The sequence below is a fragment of the Neltuma alba genome, unplaced genomic scaffold (assembly GCF_004799145.2).
Source record: "Neltuma alba isolate B1F8T4 unplaced genomic scaffold, ASM479914v2 tig00006075_pilon, whole genome shotgun sequence".
NCBI lineage: Eukaryota > Viridiplantae > Streptophyta > Magnoliopsida > Fabales > Fabaceae > Neltuma > Neltuma alba.
In genome coordinates, this window is record NW_021634340.1 from 12,358 (window position 1) to 29,084 (window position 16,727).

General features: G+C 31.8%; 3 protein-coding genes across 3 annotated transcripts; all 3 read left to right on the top strand.

The window, feature by feature from the left end:
- The first annotated feature begins 2,979 nt into the window (after window positions 1-2,979).
- On the top strand, window positions 2,980-4,681 carry LOC114749510 (dehydrodolichyl diphosphate synthase 2-like). Its single transcript, XM_028938001.1, has 3 exons — window positions 2,980-3,422; window positions 3,933-4,000; window positions 4,208-4,681. The coding sequence occupies exons 1-3, from the start codon at window positions 3,006-3,008 to the stop codon at window positions 4,653-4,655; spliced, it is 933 nt and encodes a 310-aa protein (XP_028793834.1). The 5' UTR covers window positions 2,980-3,005; the 3' UTR covers window positions 4,656-4,681.
- Window positions 4,682-5,914: 1,233 nt separating this feature from the next.
- Window positions 5,915-8,193, top strand: LOC114749517 (dehydrodolichyl diphosphate synthase 2-like; the record flags this gene model as incomplete). Its single annotated transcript, XM_028938014.1, has 3 exons — window positions 5,915-6,151; window positions 7,013-7,101; window positions 7,701-8,193. Coding segments are annotated over 3 exons (774 nt in total), but the record flags the coding sequence as incomplete, so codon positions are not given.
- A 2,296-nt stretch (window positions 8,194-10,489) lies between these two features.
- Window positions 10,490-15,078, top strand: LOC114749519 (dehydrodolichyl diphosphate synthase 2). Its single transcript, XM_028938016.1, has 3 exons — window positions 10,490-10,915; window positions 13,605-13,672; window positions 14,621-15,078. Exons 1-3 carry the CDS (start codon window positions 10,490-10,492, stop codon window positions 15,066-15,068), a joined length of 942 nt encoding a protein of 313 aa, XP_028793849.1. The 3' UTR covers window positions 15,069-15,078.
- The last annotated feature ends 1,649 nt before the right edge of the window (window positions 15,079-16,727 follow it).

Below are 16,727 nucleotides of genomic sequence, written 5' to 3' on the forward strand. Positions count from 1 at the left end.
AACATAAAGTAATAAAACTTTAGAAAGATATAATAATTTTTTTATTTTTTAAAGCAAATTTTAACCTTTTTTTTTCGTTTTCAAAGCACATAACCAAAAACAGATTTTAAACCATATTTTTTTATTTTTTGTTTTTCAAAATAAATATGGGTTTAAAAACATAAAGCCAAACAGACCCTTTCTTTTTCTTGTTCTTTTTTTTTTTGGGGCCAGGATTAGCCATTCTCAACATGTGCTGGATGGATGAATGATAATTTTAGACTAATGTCTTAAAAATATAATTTTCTTTTATGTGATTTTTAAGGAATTCAATTATAATATGAAATATATTTTGAAAGGATAAATTTATTTATAGTTAGAAATAAATTAATGTACTACATCCTCTACTTTGATTTTTAATTGAATCCTAGGGCGGAGCAAAAAGATGATGGTTCAAGCGGCTAGGCTCACCGGGCGTAGTGGGCTGGAGGAGCAGCAGCCTGTGATCCTTCCACTGTGAGGAGCCAGAGGTTGTCGCTGCTCTGTGAAACCAGCCTCACGCAGTGCCCTCTCGTCTAGGAACCATGAATCTCGAGCCTTCGCTCAGGACCCATGGCTCAGCTCTCCACTTGGAACGGGCAGGCCAGCAAATTGCCTCCCCCGACCCAACCAGGCGATACCAGATCCGTGTTCCATCACCTTGATGCCCCCACTTGGGTTACAAGCTGACGTTACCCAGCTCGGCGAGCTGCTGCTTGTGTCAGAGTTCTATATAGTGTACTTTTTTGTTCATTTTAGTCGATGTGGGACTTCTGTTCACACGTACTTATCCTCAAACGTATCGATGATGATCTTGTTAGCAAACCTGTGATTCCAAACATACAGATGCCTGTGATCTTGTATCAAGTGGAAGCTTTTGATTGCAAGGAATATCGATCGATTAATATGAATCGAGAGAGAGAATCCAGAATCCAAAGAAGATATGTTGGTAATGCTCTAGCCACCGAACTGTACGCGGACGTTCCACGCAGCTGCAAGATGAAGCCCAGAAAGAAAGCCATCATGAATACTGAATACCCGTACCTGATCAAAATTATCCACACGTGAAGTAGTATTTGCATCCCAAGATTTTTCACTAGTATCTATCACCATTAGTGTCAACAAGATAATGCTGTGTCTACAAACAAAACATGCTATGAAGTTCAGATACTTACTACTGAAGCTGCGAATTCAGGCATCTGTGTTTGTTTTTGCCTAGCATATGGTTATTTTTTCATGAGAAGCAATCTTACTTTAAGGTGCCATGAGATACTAAATATGACCACCTCTTTTAACAAAGATTCAAATCTCAATAAGAACTAATTCCTTCCCGACTAGACCCGTCGCTATTAGAACAATTGATTCTTCTACTTTGTTGGTGTAAATGGTCCATTTGGTGATGAAGAGTTCAGAAAGCATTATTGCTCCAGGAAGTTGAAAGTGAACGCCTAATGATATGTTGCTCTTCTGCAAAAACAAACACACGCCATGTTCCTGCACAGGCTATTCCCATTATATGTATGTCCGTGGAGCATACCAGATAAAGTCACTCAGATAAAACATTACTGATTAAATAATTTCAATTTCAAATACGTTTAGTTAGGATTATACTAAACTTCGTTATCATGTGGTTAAATGTAATGGTTTATACAGTTTTATGAGTATTATACTTTCACATGGTCAATTTAAAGTTTACTACGTACCAAGGTTCAATATCATTTAATATTAAACAAATTCAATTGAATCAAAGATAAATCATGCTTTGTAAATACGTTAAGACCACCTCTTAAGGCATCTATTCAGACTGCGTTTGAATAAAATGGACACAATTTTATCTTTAGGTTGAATGTCTCACAATGAAAAACAAAACAAAAAAATTCGTGCCAAAAAATGAAAAACTAAACAAAAAAAATGGGGGCAAAAAAACTATGGGTAATTATCCAATTTTTGTAGCCGCCATGTTATTATCCCATCTATAATAGCCTCTCTTCAACTTTATTTGAAGAAAGATCAGTTTCATCTTTATTGAATGGTTAATTTGGAAACTTACGTGTTAAATTCCAAAACCTTGAAATACACTTTAGCAAAACATGAGCAAATTGACCGGTAATAATTAATTTGGTGTCAATAACAAGAATGAAAGTACTTGATTTAAAATGTCTTTGAAACAAATTGGGGGGGGGGACGCAATTTGACAAGTCATGCTCATGAGACTGATTGATTAATTTAAAATTAATGGGTTAGAAGGTTGGAAAACAAAAAACAAATACTCAATAAATTGGCCACTTAATATCATAATAAACAACTTTTAAATGCATTACTGCCATATTAAAATAATTCTACCATATAACATTTTCATGTTTCTTCACATGTTCCCCGGGGAGAAGTTTCTAGTTTTACTTAAAAAATCGTACCTAATTACTCAACTTCATATAATCATAACTTTTTAATTTTAACTCCATTCTGACATAATTGATAAAATATCTTTAAAATTTAAGTCGAGTTCAATTCCAAACAAAACAAGTTTCGTATCAAAAACAGTTTATAATTTTTAAGAGTAGAAAATATAAAAGTATCAATTTATAAAGTCAAATATAACTGTATTAATTATATATATAATGTTTGGAAATAAGGAATAAATTTTTTTTTAAGGAAAGCATTAAGCAAGATTTTGCATCATTGATGAAATCAATTTAAGTTGATTACGCAACTTCTAAATCTAAATTATTTAACTAATAGCACCGTTTCAATAAATAAATGACAACCGTCAAAATAATCAAATTAAACTATTAGCAAGTTACGTCACATAGAAATAGAAATTTTGAATCTAAAAGACAATTCGGCCCTTGCGGTAGACGTGTTCCCAGTCAATTTCCTTTTTTTTTTTTTTTAACCAGCATAAAGGCTCTTAAACAAATTCAAATCCCAGCCGTCTGCGTACGGTGGCGCCAAACACACATTCTCTCGTATTCCGTAACCGGAGTAGCATGTTCCTGCACAGGCTTCCTATTCTCGTGGAGAATACTGTAACTCTATTTCCTCATCCTCATAGTCTTACTTGTCCACGTTATCAAACACACCGCCGTTTCTCCCCTCCTTCACTCTTTCCCAGTTTTCAGAGTCGCAGGACCGTACTTCATTCGCGAGATGTGGCTGTTGTTTCGAGATCATTGGCGGAGCCGGATCCGTTGCCGCCCGAGCTGCGATCGGATCTGATGCCGAAGCATGTGGCGGTGAGTATGGACGGAAATAGGAGATGGGCTAAGATGCGGGGGTTGCCGCCGTCGGCGGGTCATGAGGCCGGCGTTCAATCGATGATGACGATAATCGATCTGTGTTGTAGTTGGGGGATTCAGGTTCTGACGCTTTTCTGGTTTTCTTGCGATAATTGGAAACGCGCGAAGGTTAGCTTTTCGTAGCATTAATATAATTGTGATCGGTGACTCTTCTCGGATTTGATCATCTCCTAATCCTTTCTTTCCTTTTCTTTTGTTTCCGATTTAATTCACAAGGAAGCAATTGCAATTTACAAGACCCAGGCTATTGTTTATACTATTACTCCTCCGGTCCTAAATGTAAGACTCTTATACAAGAGTGTATAAGGGTCTTACATTTAGGACCGGAGGAGTATTTAGAATCAAAACTAAATGATTAACAAACTCTTATATTGCCTCTGATCTTTAATATAAGAACTAGTTTGACTTTTAATTTAGTCCTAAATATAAGATCCCAATCTACTTTATTTTTCATATTCATGCATTATATTATTTTCAAAATAGTTTTTATATTAGTTGTACATGTTAAAGATTCAATCAAATAATGGTTTTAACTAATATATATGATTAACAAAAATGTTTTAGAAAAAATAACACATATTTATTATAAATAACTAATACATGTTGATTGTGATATAGGTGGAGGTTGACTTTTTGATGCAGCTTTTTGAGAGTACCATGAACACCTTAATTGAAACCGGCAACAGGTAATTCACTCCACTGTGTTAAACATCTACTAGCTAGCCAAGCTTCTTAATTATAACTTAATTTCAATATCAATCAATTAATTTTCCTAATCTTCTCTCATATCCTTCTTATAAGAACTTTCAACACAATTCATAATAATATACCAATTGCTTCATAGCCTAGCAGCATAAAAACTCTCTGATCTTTTTGGTGCATGGATATTATAGGGAAGGCATAAAAATATCGGTGATTGGAGACACATCAAAGCTCCCAATGTATTTGCAAAGAATGATAAGCAACGCAGAGGAGAGGACGAAGCAAAACTGTGGACTGCAACTAATCATAGCGATTAGCTACAGCGGCAAATATGGCGTCGTGCAAGCCTGCAAGGCCGTAGCTGGGAAGATTAAAGATGGCGTTGTGGAAGTGGAAGACATTAATGAAAGCTTGATTGAGCAGGAACTGGAAACCAAGTGTAGCGAGTTTCCAAATCCAGACCTAATGATTCGAACCAGTGGAGAACTCAGATTGAGTAACTTCTTGTTGTGGCAACTTGCCTTCACAGAACTTGTGTTTGATCCTCATCTCTGGCCTGATTTTGGCAAGAAGCAATTCGTTGAAGCCTTGGCTGCGTTTCAGCAAAGACAAAGACGCTTTGGTGGGCAACACTCATAAATTAATTACTCTCTTGGCTCCTTAATGTAGAAGTTAGACAATTAAGTTGCAGCTATTCAGAAAATTAGTTAAATTAATTATATATAATAATTATATGTTGGTTTTGTTAGAATATTTTTTCTAAAGACGTTATTGTTACAACCCCTTAATGAAAACCTCTTATTATATACAAATTATAAATTTAAAAAATAAATTGGATTAATGTCTTATATTTAGAATCAATACAAACTTATTATTTAGATCTTTTACTTAAAACCAGAGGGAGTAAGTTAATTTGGTGTCACCCACGGGAATAACATTGAAAAGTAAGCTCAAGACTACTCCGTTTAAAATGTCTCTTTGAAACAGAAAGAGGGAAATTAAGAACAGAATTTGAAAACTCATGGTATTTACTGATTGTTTTGATATTAATCAGTTAGAATTTTTATAGAATTAGCACATACTCAACGCTATGACTTACTAGCATCATCATAAATAACTTCTGAATGTCATCACTCTTTCAATTTAACTCTATATTTTACGAAAGAAATGTCATTAAAAAGCTCTACTATCTAGTTTTTAATGAAATAACTAATAAGTTTCACTTAAAAATTCATAACTCATTACTCAACTTCATATAATTAACCATAATTTTTTGCATTTTAACTCCATTTTGATCTAATTAATAAAATATCTCTAAGAAGTAATTTGAGAGTGTTTTTTTAAATGAAAAAATTTCATATCAAAATCATTTATAATTTATGAAATGTTATAAGATATGGAAGTATCAGTTTGCAAGGCAACTATATATGAATGAACTATTTAAATATGTTGTTTGAAAGTAAGAAAAATAACAAATATTTTAATAAAAAACATTAAGGAAGATTTGCATGATCCATGATAGCTACGTATCATATTAACTAATCAATTTAAGTTGATTAAGCAACCTCTAAAATATTTAACTAACAAGGTTTCAATAAATGGCAACACATCAATAAATTGTCAAAATAATCAAATTAAACTATATGCATTTCGAAGGAATTTTTTTCTTTTAACAAAAAGGCTAAGAACAAAACTTGAAAGCCAATACCCACATGCGTTGAATCTAGGAGAAGGTGTTTTATAGGCTTAAAAATGAAGTCTCATTCAAATTCGAGTGTTACCTAAGCCTCATACTCCTGCTTCTGCCCCTTCCCGAATACACCGATTCTTCCCCACTTCATTCTTTCCAAATCTTCAGACTCGCACGACCGTACTTCCTTCACGAGATGTGGCTGTGATCATCGCTGGAACCGGAGCCGTTGCCGCCGGATCTGCGACCGGATCTGATGCCGAAACACGTGGCGGTGATTATGGACGGAAACAGGAGGTGGGCCGAGATGCGGGGGTTGCCGGCGTCGGCGGGTCATGAGGCCGGCGTACAGTCGATGAGAAGGACTATCGATCAGTGTTGCAGTTGGGGGATTAAGGTTCTGACGCTTTTATGGTTTTCTTCTGATAATTGGAATCGCCCAAAGGTTAGCTAGCTTTTCATATGTAGCATTTTGATCTGTGGGTTGTAACTGTTTTCTGGTTCTTTTCTGGGCAAGGCGATCACATTTCTTCTCAAGTGATGAACTATTGAATAGGGCTTTAAACTTTTTTCAAATATAAATATGATGAATTCTCCTATCTATAAAATGGGAGTCCAGTTTTTTTACTTGTTATATATATATGTATATAATATAATGATAAATTGGTTTTTCACTTGCTCAAAAGAAAGAAAAAAACAAACATTGTCCCATATATAGCCATATATATCATTGCAGCGGTTCAAAAATTTTCATATGGACCCCATAATAAAGTTAATGTCAGAGCAGAATTTTTTTTAAAAAAAAATTTCAGTACTATAATAATATAATATGAGAAATTGAATGACGAAATCTGGGAATTTAAATCGTGAAAAATCCTGATTTGATATTATTTTTTAATGAGGTATTAAACTGTCATTCTACTAACGATTTAGGGTAAAAAAAATGTTCTAGCACCGGAGGTAACAATTTAATGATGAAGCTGTTAGTTTTGACCTTTAAAGTAGTCTTTTTGTTTTTTGGTCAAGACTTTTAAAGTAGTCTATTGACAAATTTTTTGTTGGCTGTAATGTGGTCTTATTACAACAAAAACTTAGACATTTTTATCAAAATACTGTAAACATTAAAACTTATTACACAAATGCTACATTATGAAAACTATTTCTCAATATGCTGTATTTTTTAGAAATCGTTCATGCCGTGATGAACTTTCAATCTGACAATTTTTTTCATTTTCGGCAAAAATTACAGCTAAATACCCTATTTCATCAAATGTTGTCCTGTCTCTGTCTGCCTATTGAATTTTAGAGAAAATTACAGTTATACCCATCCTTCCCATTTTCCCTGTGCTCTATGTCTCTTTCTAAGATTGGCCCCAAAAAAATCTCTACAGTGCTGTTTGGTACGAGGAAATAGAGAGTGACGGAGGAGAAAGAAAATTTTACTGAACTATATTTAAAAAATCAGATAAGTAAGATTTTCAAATTTTAATAAAGAGATGAAGTAATATATAATAGTGTAAAAATTAATTAAAAATTTTTAATCCCGCTATTAAAATTTTTTCTCCAATATCTTTTTTTTTCTCATACCAAATAGACTCTAAATAAAAACATATTTTGTAGAAAAATTACGCGTTGTCATTTTATAAATTACTACTCTTTCGGTCCTTATTGTATAATACTACTTCTGATCATTAATATAAGAGTTTGTTTGACTTTTATTTTGGTCTTAAATATAAGATATTAATCCACTTTGTTTATCATATTTATCCCTTTTTTCAAGATAATCCTTGTAATAATAATTCTAGCTAATAGATTTGATTAGCGAGGATATTTTAGAAAAGACAATACTTATTTATTACAAATAACTAACTTAAGTTATTTTCTTAATTTTTTCAAATTAGTCAACTAGCTCTTATATTTGAGACCATAAGTAATACTTAATTTGTGAATTGATATTAGTTTTATAAGTAAAACCTATGTTATATGTTTGACAGTAAACACATCAAAATATCAGTAATAGGGGACACATTAAAACTCCCAACCTCTCTGCAAAGAATGATAAGCAACGCAGAGGAGAAGACAAAGCAAAACTGTGGAATGCAACTAATGGCAGCGATTAGCTACAGCGGCAAATACGACGTCATGCAAGCCTGCAAAACCATAGCAGGAAAGGTCAAAGACGGCATCATGGAGGTAGAAGACATTAATGAAGGGCTGATAGAGCAAGAACTGGAAGCAAGCTGCACCAAGTTTCCCAACCCAGACTTGATGATTCGAACCAGTGGCGAACTCAGAGTGAGCAACTTCTTGTTATGGCAACTTGCTTACACTGAACTTGGCTTTGATGCTCATCTCTGGCCTGATTTTGGCAAGGACCAATTTGTGGAGGCCTTGTCTTTGTTTCAGCAAAGACACAGGCGCTTTGGTGGAAGACGACATTGATCATTTTTAACTATATTTATTATCATGAGCTGTTGTCTAATTTGGATTAACTTATTTTAAATGATTTTATACTATATATAATATTAATATGTGAAAAGAGTTTTATATGATAAAACGCGAAATGGTTATAAGGTGCTTGAGTAAGCTTATTTCAGTTTTTTAATTGTTCATGTGAAATACTATGCCCGATCCTTAATATAAGTGTTAATTTGACTAATTTGAGTAGATTAAATATATTAGTTAAGTTACTTGTTTATAATAAATATGTGTTGTATTCTCTAAAATACCCTTGCTAGTCAAGTATCATTTGATAAAATATTTAATATGTGGAACTATAACAAAGACTATCTTGCAAAAAATAGATAAATATAAAAAACAAAATATATTGAAGTCTTATATTTAAAATTAAATTATAAAACAAATAAGCTAGAGACTTTGAATTTCATATAGCATGAATGCAATATATTATGCTCAAAAATTTAGACAATTGACTATGTACCTGACAGGGTGGAGCATGGTTTGCGTACCTTTCATTACTTCGCCAGCTATCCCATACCTAACACTAATAATTATGTATCTTTATTTTTTGTCACCGATATGTATTTATGGTGGTATTGGTAATAGTTTACTCCGGAAAACGTATGGTTGAAAATCAAATATACTTGTTCTTTTTTTAAAAAAAATAAATTTTGATATTTTAAAACTTAACACCTTTTTTCTTTTTATAAAGTAGCAAAAGTACAAGTGAAAAAAAAAAAAAAGAGAAGCACATATAACAACACGCACCTGACACTCACTTGCATATAAGAAAGTTTGCAAGACCTAACATTAAAAAAAAAACTTTAAATACAATTATTAAATGGGGGCTTACTTGGAAGCTACGCAAGATGAGCTAAGTTTTATATGTGAAAAGGGTTAATTTATTAAAAGCTGAGAAAAAAAATGAGAATTAAGTTTTAATTAAGTTAAAAGTTGAGGGACTGAGTGATAACCAGTTAAACTTTACAGGATCAACAGATTAATTGTTTTAAAAAATAAATGAATTGTCCATTAGTGCTTGTTCAGAATCATTTAAATAAACATTTATACATACATAGTTTATCACCTAAATCAGTCTCAGATATAACATTCTTAATTTGGTTTAATTAGTTTTAGTTTTCAGCGATAATTTCTTTAATTAACCTATAATTAATCTCCTCTTCAAATTAGTTACCCACGTACTGACGTCCCTTTCAGGCAAAGGGTACGTACGTGGCTGGGGTGACCCGTGATCCTACCCCTAGCTAATTCCCGTGTATAATTTGACAATTTGGTCCCTTAGATTCGTTAAAAGTGCCTATAAATTTTGTCAGCCAAAGGACATGAATTTAAAGGAGTGCGACTCATTTTTAAGCATGTGAAATATATTTTTAATTACGTACAAATGACTTTTGTTTTGAAAACTTTTGTACATAATCAAAGATACATTACACGCAAGCGGAAAAAGGTAACTATGGAAAATGTTACCCATATCTATCTTTTTAAAGGCATGATGCAAAATTGTTATTATCTAATCCCATGTGAGAAAGCCTTTAAAATCAATCATCTTTAATTACGTACTAAAAGTTGAACCGGTTATTAAATAGGTTGAAGTAATTATTCAAGAGTAATTCGTCTAACCATTATTAAATCAGGGTCAGGTCAATCATAATTAAAATAATGCTATATCTGGTTTTTAATATAAAAGTTAAACAACTAATTTGAAGAGATTAAAAAATTAGTTAATCTGATTATTTGTCATAATGTGTGTTGAACTCCCCAAACTATCGTGGTAACATCTTATAATCAATAAAAATATTTTGAGGAAAAAAAGAAATATTTAGAACCAAATCTAACTCTACAACTAGCTCTTTTATATATTAAATACAAGAGGTAGAGTAACGTAATTAAGATATATAAAAATAATCATAACATATAATTATTTAAATAAAAAAGACATTATATTAATCCATAGTAAATGGAAAATCACATGCTATAACTAAACCACAAATCCAGCTTACTGCTATTTTTTTCACACAAAACAATATCATTTCATACATAGTCAAGGAAAAAATATATATAATTAAATTATGTTGACCGATTTACTGTTTAATAACTTGAATTAAATTTTTAACAGAGTTGAAAGATTATGCATGTCCTTCCCTCTCACTACCACGTGCCCTCCTACCTCAAAAATTCTGCCCTTCTGATGAAGGTTTGTGTCTTGAACATAATTTATTGCTACTCTAATTTTCTTTATATAAATCAAAGTCCTCCAAGTCCCACTGTTCCCCGCTGCGCCAAACACTGTCATATTCCAGACATGAACACCATGTTCCTGCACAGCCTTCCTATTCCGGTGAAGAATACTCTAGCCCCGCTTCCTAATAAGCCCCGTGCTCCCACTAATGCCTGTTCCCAAACACACCAATTCGTCCGTCGTTTGCTCTTTCCCGATTCCCGGAGTTGCAGGACGGCACTTCCTTCACCGAATGTGGCTATCGTTTCGGGATCTTCGCTGCAGCCGGAGCCGTTGCCGCCGGAGCTGCGGCAGGATCTGATGCCGAAGCACGTGGCGGTGATTATGGACGGAAACGGGAGGTGGGCCAAGATGCGGGGGTTGCCACCGTCGGCGGGTCACGAGGCCGGCGTAGAGTCGCTGAAGAGGGTTATCGATCTGTGTGGCCGCTGGGGGATTAAGGTTCTGACCGTTTTCGCATTTTCTGTTGATAACTGGAAACGCCCCAAGGTTAGCTTCCTTTAGTCCCCCCCCCCCTTTGACCAGCGGTTAGTTTCCGTTAATAAACCAAAGAAGTTAAATACTACCTCCAATTCTAATTATAAAAACTAGTTGAATAATTTGAGAAAATTAAGAAAATAAGTTAGGTTAGTTATTTGTAATAAATACGTGTTGTCTTTCCTAAAATATCCTTACTAATCAAATGTGTTGGCTAAAACTATAATTATTAGAAGGATTATCTTGGAAAAAATTACACAAATATGAGAAATAAAGTTGACTGGGGTATTATATTTAGGATCAAAATAAAAGTCAAAAGAGGTCTTACATTAAAAACCGGAGATAATATGTCACACTTAATTACATATAACATATTTTTTTCAAAATATTATTATGTATGTGACATTGAATTATAGATTAATTTATCAAATAATAAATATAGGAGTATATGAAATTAAATGAAAATGATATGAAAAGGTCAAAAAAGATAATAAACATAAAACAAAGTGACTTTTCAGTTTTCATGTTAAAATTAGTATATGTATCTTGGAATAAAAATATGATAAAAATTATTTTATTATTGCTGAGTAATAATAATAAAAATATAATAAATAATATTTTTTTTCCTTTCATGCATATGCCATAATGTTGTGGTATTACTCTGAATTGATCAATATTATTATACGAGAAGAAGCCATCCTATACATCAATTTTACATCGCAATTCAGAGATAATTATAGATTACTGGTCTCAGTTGTTTTTATAAGAGATGAATAACTAGTGATAATAAATGTAGTTAAAGTTAAGTGAATTATTAAATATGTTAAAAATTTAAATTTATTTTTAAAAAAGACTTGCAATTAATAATTACTCCCGTAGTCCTATTTATAAGTTATTTTCAACATATTTTATACAAACGAAGAAAAATCTTAAACTTCATTAACTCTCATTTAAAATTCTATAATTTTTAGTTTTATCCTTATTATACATTATACCTCATGTAAATAAAATCAATAAAATAATAAATAAAAGGTAAAATTGTACACATATACAAAAAATTTCTCTTAATACCTTATAAATAAGGAAAAAAATATTTTTTTCCTGTCTTATAATAGGACCAGAGGAGTATATTGATTGACGGTTTTGAATAATTGACATCATTAATAAGTACTCATTCTAATTAGAATATAAGAAGAATTCGGAAAATTCTGAAAAAAAATCTCTTACAAAAAGTACTGAAGAACAAAAAATATTGAATAGTACCACTCTATTCTTATATATGATATAAGTAACTTGTATATCATTCTCATACATTAAGAAATGTACTCCTCCGGTCCTTAATATAGGACTCAATTACTGAGTTGGTTTTGGTCCTAAATATAAGACCCATTTCTCATATTTATCAATTTTCTCTAAATTACCCCTATGGATACTCCATCAACCATAATCAAGTAGAAGATAGAGAGGGGTATTAAGAAAGATGATTATGGTATTTTAGGAAAAACATGTCACAATTTTATAATTAACTAACTTACCTAACTTCCTTAATCTAATCAAATTAGTTAAATGGGTCCTATATTAAGAACCAGAGGAGTATTAAATTAATAAAAAATTTTACATTTATCTCTATTGCAGAAAGAATATTGGAAAAAAAATATATGATGTACACTTTCTCTTATCTATTTTCTTTATGGTATTCAATAGGTATAAAATCTGAGAATGTTATTAATTACCTTATAAGTAATTTATATCTTCTCATGTCCTTAACATAAAAACTTGTTGACTAATTTAAATATATTAAAAAAATTTGATAAATTAGTTATTTATAATAAATAGATGATGTCTTTTTTAAAATACCATCACTAATTGAGTATATTAGTTTAGCATTTAATGTATATATTAGAATTTTATATTTAAAATCAAATTAAAAATAAAACTAGTTCTTGTATTAAAAATTTAAAAAGTAGTGTTTAAAATAATACTGCATGATTGTACACTATCGCATTGATTGTCCTTCAGCTAGAGGTTCGCACAGAAAGACAAAAGGAAGCGACTTTTCATATAAAACCTATTATTTGTGTTCTGCGCTAAAATATGATAAAAATATATAATTGTTGCTGAGTAATAATAATGGAAATATAGTAAATCTCATATGTCTGTTCTCTCTTGGCTGTATTATATTAATAAATAAAATATAATTTATTAATTTTTAAAATATTTTTCATTAAGTATTATTTTTTAATGAAAAGAGACTCATTCTTAATTCTTTTTTGGTTAGAGAGGCTCATTCTTAATATTCGTATTACAGATCTTGATCTTTTCTAATAAAATTTTATGTCATGAGATATTATAACCAAGTAATTTCATAAGTGCAGATTTATTGTTTATTATTTAATCTGGATTTAATATTAATTAAAAGTAGTTTAAATGTATATTGATTTGCTTTTTTAATAAATAATTGAAGATCTATTCTATTTTTGGTGCAGACTATGACATTTAAGAATGAACAAGAACGTAAAATTTTCCATTAATTATAATTTTGAAAAATATAACATATAATTTTACACATTTTACCATTGTCTAATGATATTTTTTAAATTCATAAAAGCATCTCGAAATATAATTATATAAATATAGAAGCCATAAATTCAAATAAAATTTATAAATATATATTGAATGGTATTTACTTTTTCATCGGCAGGTGGAGGTTGATTTTTTGTTGAGGCTCTTCGAAAGAATCATAAACACCGAAATTGAGGCTTTCGCAAGGTACCTCCTGAGCTGACTCCCCGGTTTTTTTTCCTTCGTTTTTTTGGACTGAAAGAGCTGACTCCCCGGTTTGAATTGCCCTGCTAAGTGCTAAGTACTTCATTTCAATATCAATTAATTTTGGAAAATCACATTTATATCCTACAAATATCCAAGTTGATGACAACTTTTGATTTTTGTTGGGAGAAAGATGTATAAAGGCTTATCTAGTGATTTCTCCCTTATTTCTATTTAATTTTTAGGGGTTCTTTTAAAATAATTTTTTTTTTTTTGCGAAATATAACCTAATTACCCTCATTGCTTGAGCGTTTATTATTTAATATAAGTGGAAGTCATTACTTGTTTTTCAATTAAAGGGTTTGACATTAACAATTAACAATTTGGATCTACAAATATAATCAAACTCACAATTTCAAGGTATATTTCATATGTTTATGAATTGATGATGCTGGTCCTATATACAAGGTATATTTCATATGTTTATGAATTGATGATGCTGGTCCTATATACAAGGTATATTTCATATGTTTATCATTTTTTTTTTAAATTAACCCCATTGATATTCTCTTAAAAATAATCAAATAGGAAAGAGAGAAAATTAAGGAAGATATATGCTTAATGTGTTTTAAAAAAAAACATATTATATTAACTAATTTAACTAACATCATTAATTTACTTAACATAGTTAATTAGGTTTTACATTAATGACCGGAGAAGTAAAATGTTATTGGCAAAGTCACTACTCGTTAAACTGTGGTTTTTCAAATCTTCAATTGAGAGTATTTAGACAAGTTTGCCACAAAATTTACTCACAAACGAGTCTCAGGAGGCTTCATTGTGATTAGACCATTTCAAAAATTATGAATAGTGATTTACATTACATATTTGAACGGTAGTTTTGTACCTCTCTGCCACAATAAATGGGCAAATCCTTTTGGTATTTTACAGGGAAGGCATTAAATTATCAGTGATAGGAGACCAATCAAAGCTCCCAACCACTCTGCAAAGAATAATAAGTATCGCAGAGAAGAGGACGGAGCAAAACTCAAGACTGCAACTAATCATAGCAATTAACTACAGTGGCAAATACGACGTCGTGCAAGCCTGCAAGGCCATAGCTGGGAAGATGAAAGATGGCGTTGTGAAACTAGAAGACATTAATGAAAGCTTGATCGAACAAGAACTGGAAACAAACTGCACCCAGTTCCCAAACCCAGACCTGATGATCCGAACCAGTGGCGAACTCAGAGTGAGCAATTTCTTATTGTGGCAATTGGCTTACACAGAACTTGTCTTTGATCCTCAACTCTGGCCTGATTTTGGTAAGGAGCAGTTCGTGCAAGCCTTGGCTTCATTTCAGCAAAGACATAGACGCTTTGGTGCAAGAAATAATTAATGAGTAAAAAGCAGTAGCAAAGCCCCGATCTTTTTATGGTACATTTAGCATCCCTGTCTTATTTTTTTAGTGACGTCAAGATCCTAATTTTTAGAGTAACTGGATCACACACAAAAATTAAGATCAGGTGTTGTATGCACTATAAAAAAGATTAGGATATCGGATACTATTATCTATAATTAATTAGTGACTATTGCACCAAATGTCTTACAAAATCTTTTATACATATATATGTGTGTGCGTTTGTGTGTGTGTGTGTGTTTGGTCCATATTCTAATTTTATTTTGGTCCAAACACAGCTTTGCAGTCTCCAATACCTAGTCGATTTGTAGTACCTAACATAAATTAGTAACATGTTTATTTCTAGCAACCAGCAGATCGCAGTAAGTTTGCACTATTATTTTTTCTTCATTTTTTTTTTTTTGCAATTCTCTTATAATACTGGTTATCCCAATGTTGGATGGATCTTCAATTTCTTTTCATCTTTATTTTTTTTCATTTTCTTTATTTTCGAGCACTTGGAGTCAGGAAAATCGTGGTAAATGACTCCGGGCCTCACCGTTTGATTGAGAAGTTATATTTGGTGCAGAAATTGAGAATTAATTTATATGCTTCACTTTCAAGTTTAAGAAAAAAGACATAGAAAACAATATCATAAAAAATATATAAATGCTTTAAATATATGAATTATTTTTTTAAATAAATATCACTAACCTTCTCATCCATTTCAAATTTTTGTAACCCTATTCCTCGTATCTATGAAATATTTTATTCATAGTAATAATAATGCATGATTAAAAATTACATTGTGTCATTATTAATGATCAATTTTTAAAAGATTACCGTGAAAGAATACGTTTACTTAGTTCATGGAATCATTAAAAAGGTAATGGAATGGAATGGCTGAGAATGTTATGTAATTGAGATTTCATGAATTTGTTTGATATGAGATTTTAAGAGAATGATAATCAAATTTATTATGCATATATATACACACACTATTAAAATAACAAAAAGTATAAAAGAAAAAAAACACAAACACCCTCCTAAACAAACTTCCTACTTCACCATGATCGGCTTCCTTCTTCTTCACCTAAATCTGAAATCGTCGAGTGAAGAAAAAGACGACGATGATGTTGAAGAGATGGAGGAAGGGAAAGAAAATGAAGAACTCATATTTGCTATAACTACAGGTTTTAATACATCTTCCTACGAACTGTGTCAATATTAAAGGAGGAATGGGGAAAGGAGAGTAGAGAAAGGAGAGCATCAAGAAGGAGAGAGAAACCAATGGCATAAAAATCAAAAATTTTTTTAATATATTTAAATTAGTCAATTAGCTCTTATATTATAGACAAAAGGTAGTATGTATATATAGAATTTTTATTGGAAAATTTTAATTCAGTAAACACACTAAAAAGCAAGGATATTGGCGAGGAATAAGAACAATGTAGGTGTTGGTGATCAGGGTTCAGTTTTAAATTCTGCAAAAATGCAGAATTCATGTGAATAGCAGAAACAGACCTCTCTGGGCGGAGCAAAAAGGCGATGGTTCAAGCGGCTAGGCTCACCGGGCGTAGTGGGCCGGAGGAGCAGCAGCCTGTGATCCTTCCACTGTGAGGAGCCAGAGGTTGTCGCTGCTCTGTGAAACCAGCCTCA

Coding starts and splice junctions, on each gene's coding strand:
- LOC114749519 (XM_028938016.1), top strand. CDS start 10,490: ATGAACACCATGTTCCTGCACAGCCTTCCTATTCCGGTGAAGAATACT. Junction 10,916..13,604: donor ATAACTGGAAACGCCCCAAG/GTTAGCTTCCTT, acceptor TTTCATCGGCAG/GTGGAGGTTGATTTTTTGTT. Junction 13,673..14,620: donor GAAATTGAGGCTTTCGCAAG/GTACCTCCTGAG, acceptor GGTATTTTACAG/GGAAGGCATTAAATTATCAG.
- LOC114749510 (XM_028938001.1), top strand. CDS start 3,006: ATGTTCCTGCACAGGCTTCCTATTCTCGTGGAGAATACTGTAACTCTA. Junction 3,423..3,932: donor ATAATTGGAAACGCGCGAAG/GTTAGCTTTTCG, acceptor ATTGTGATATAG/GTGGAGGTTGACTTTTTGAT. Junction 4,001..4,207: donor TTAATTGAAACCGGCAACAG/GTAATTCACTCC, acceptor TGGATATTATAG/GGAAGGCATAAAAATATCGG.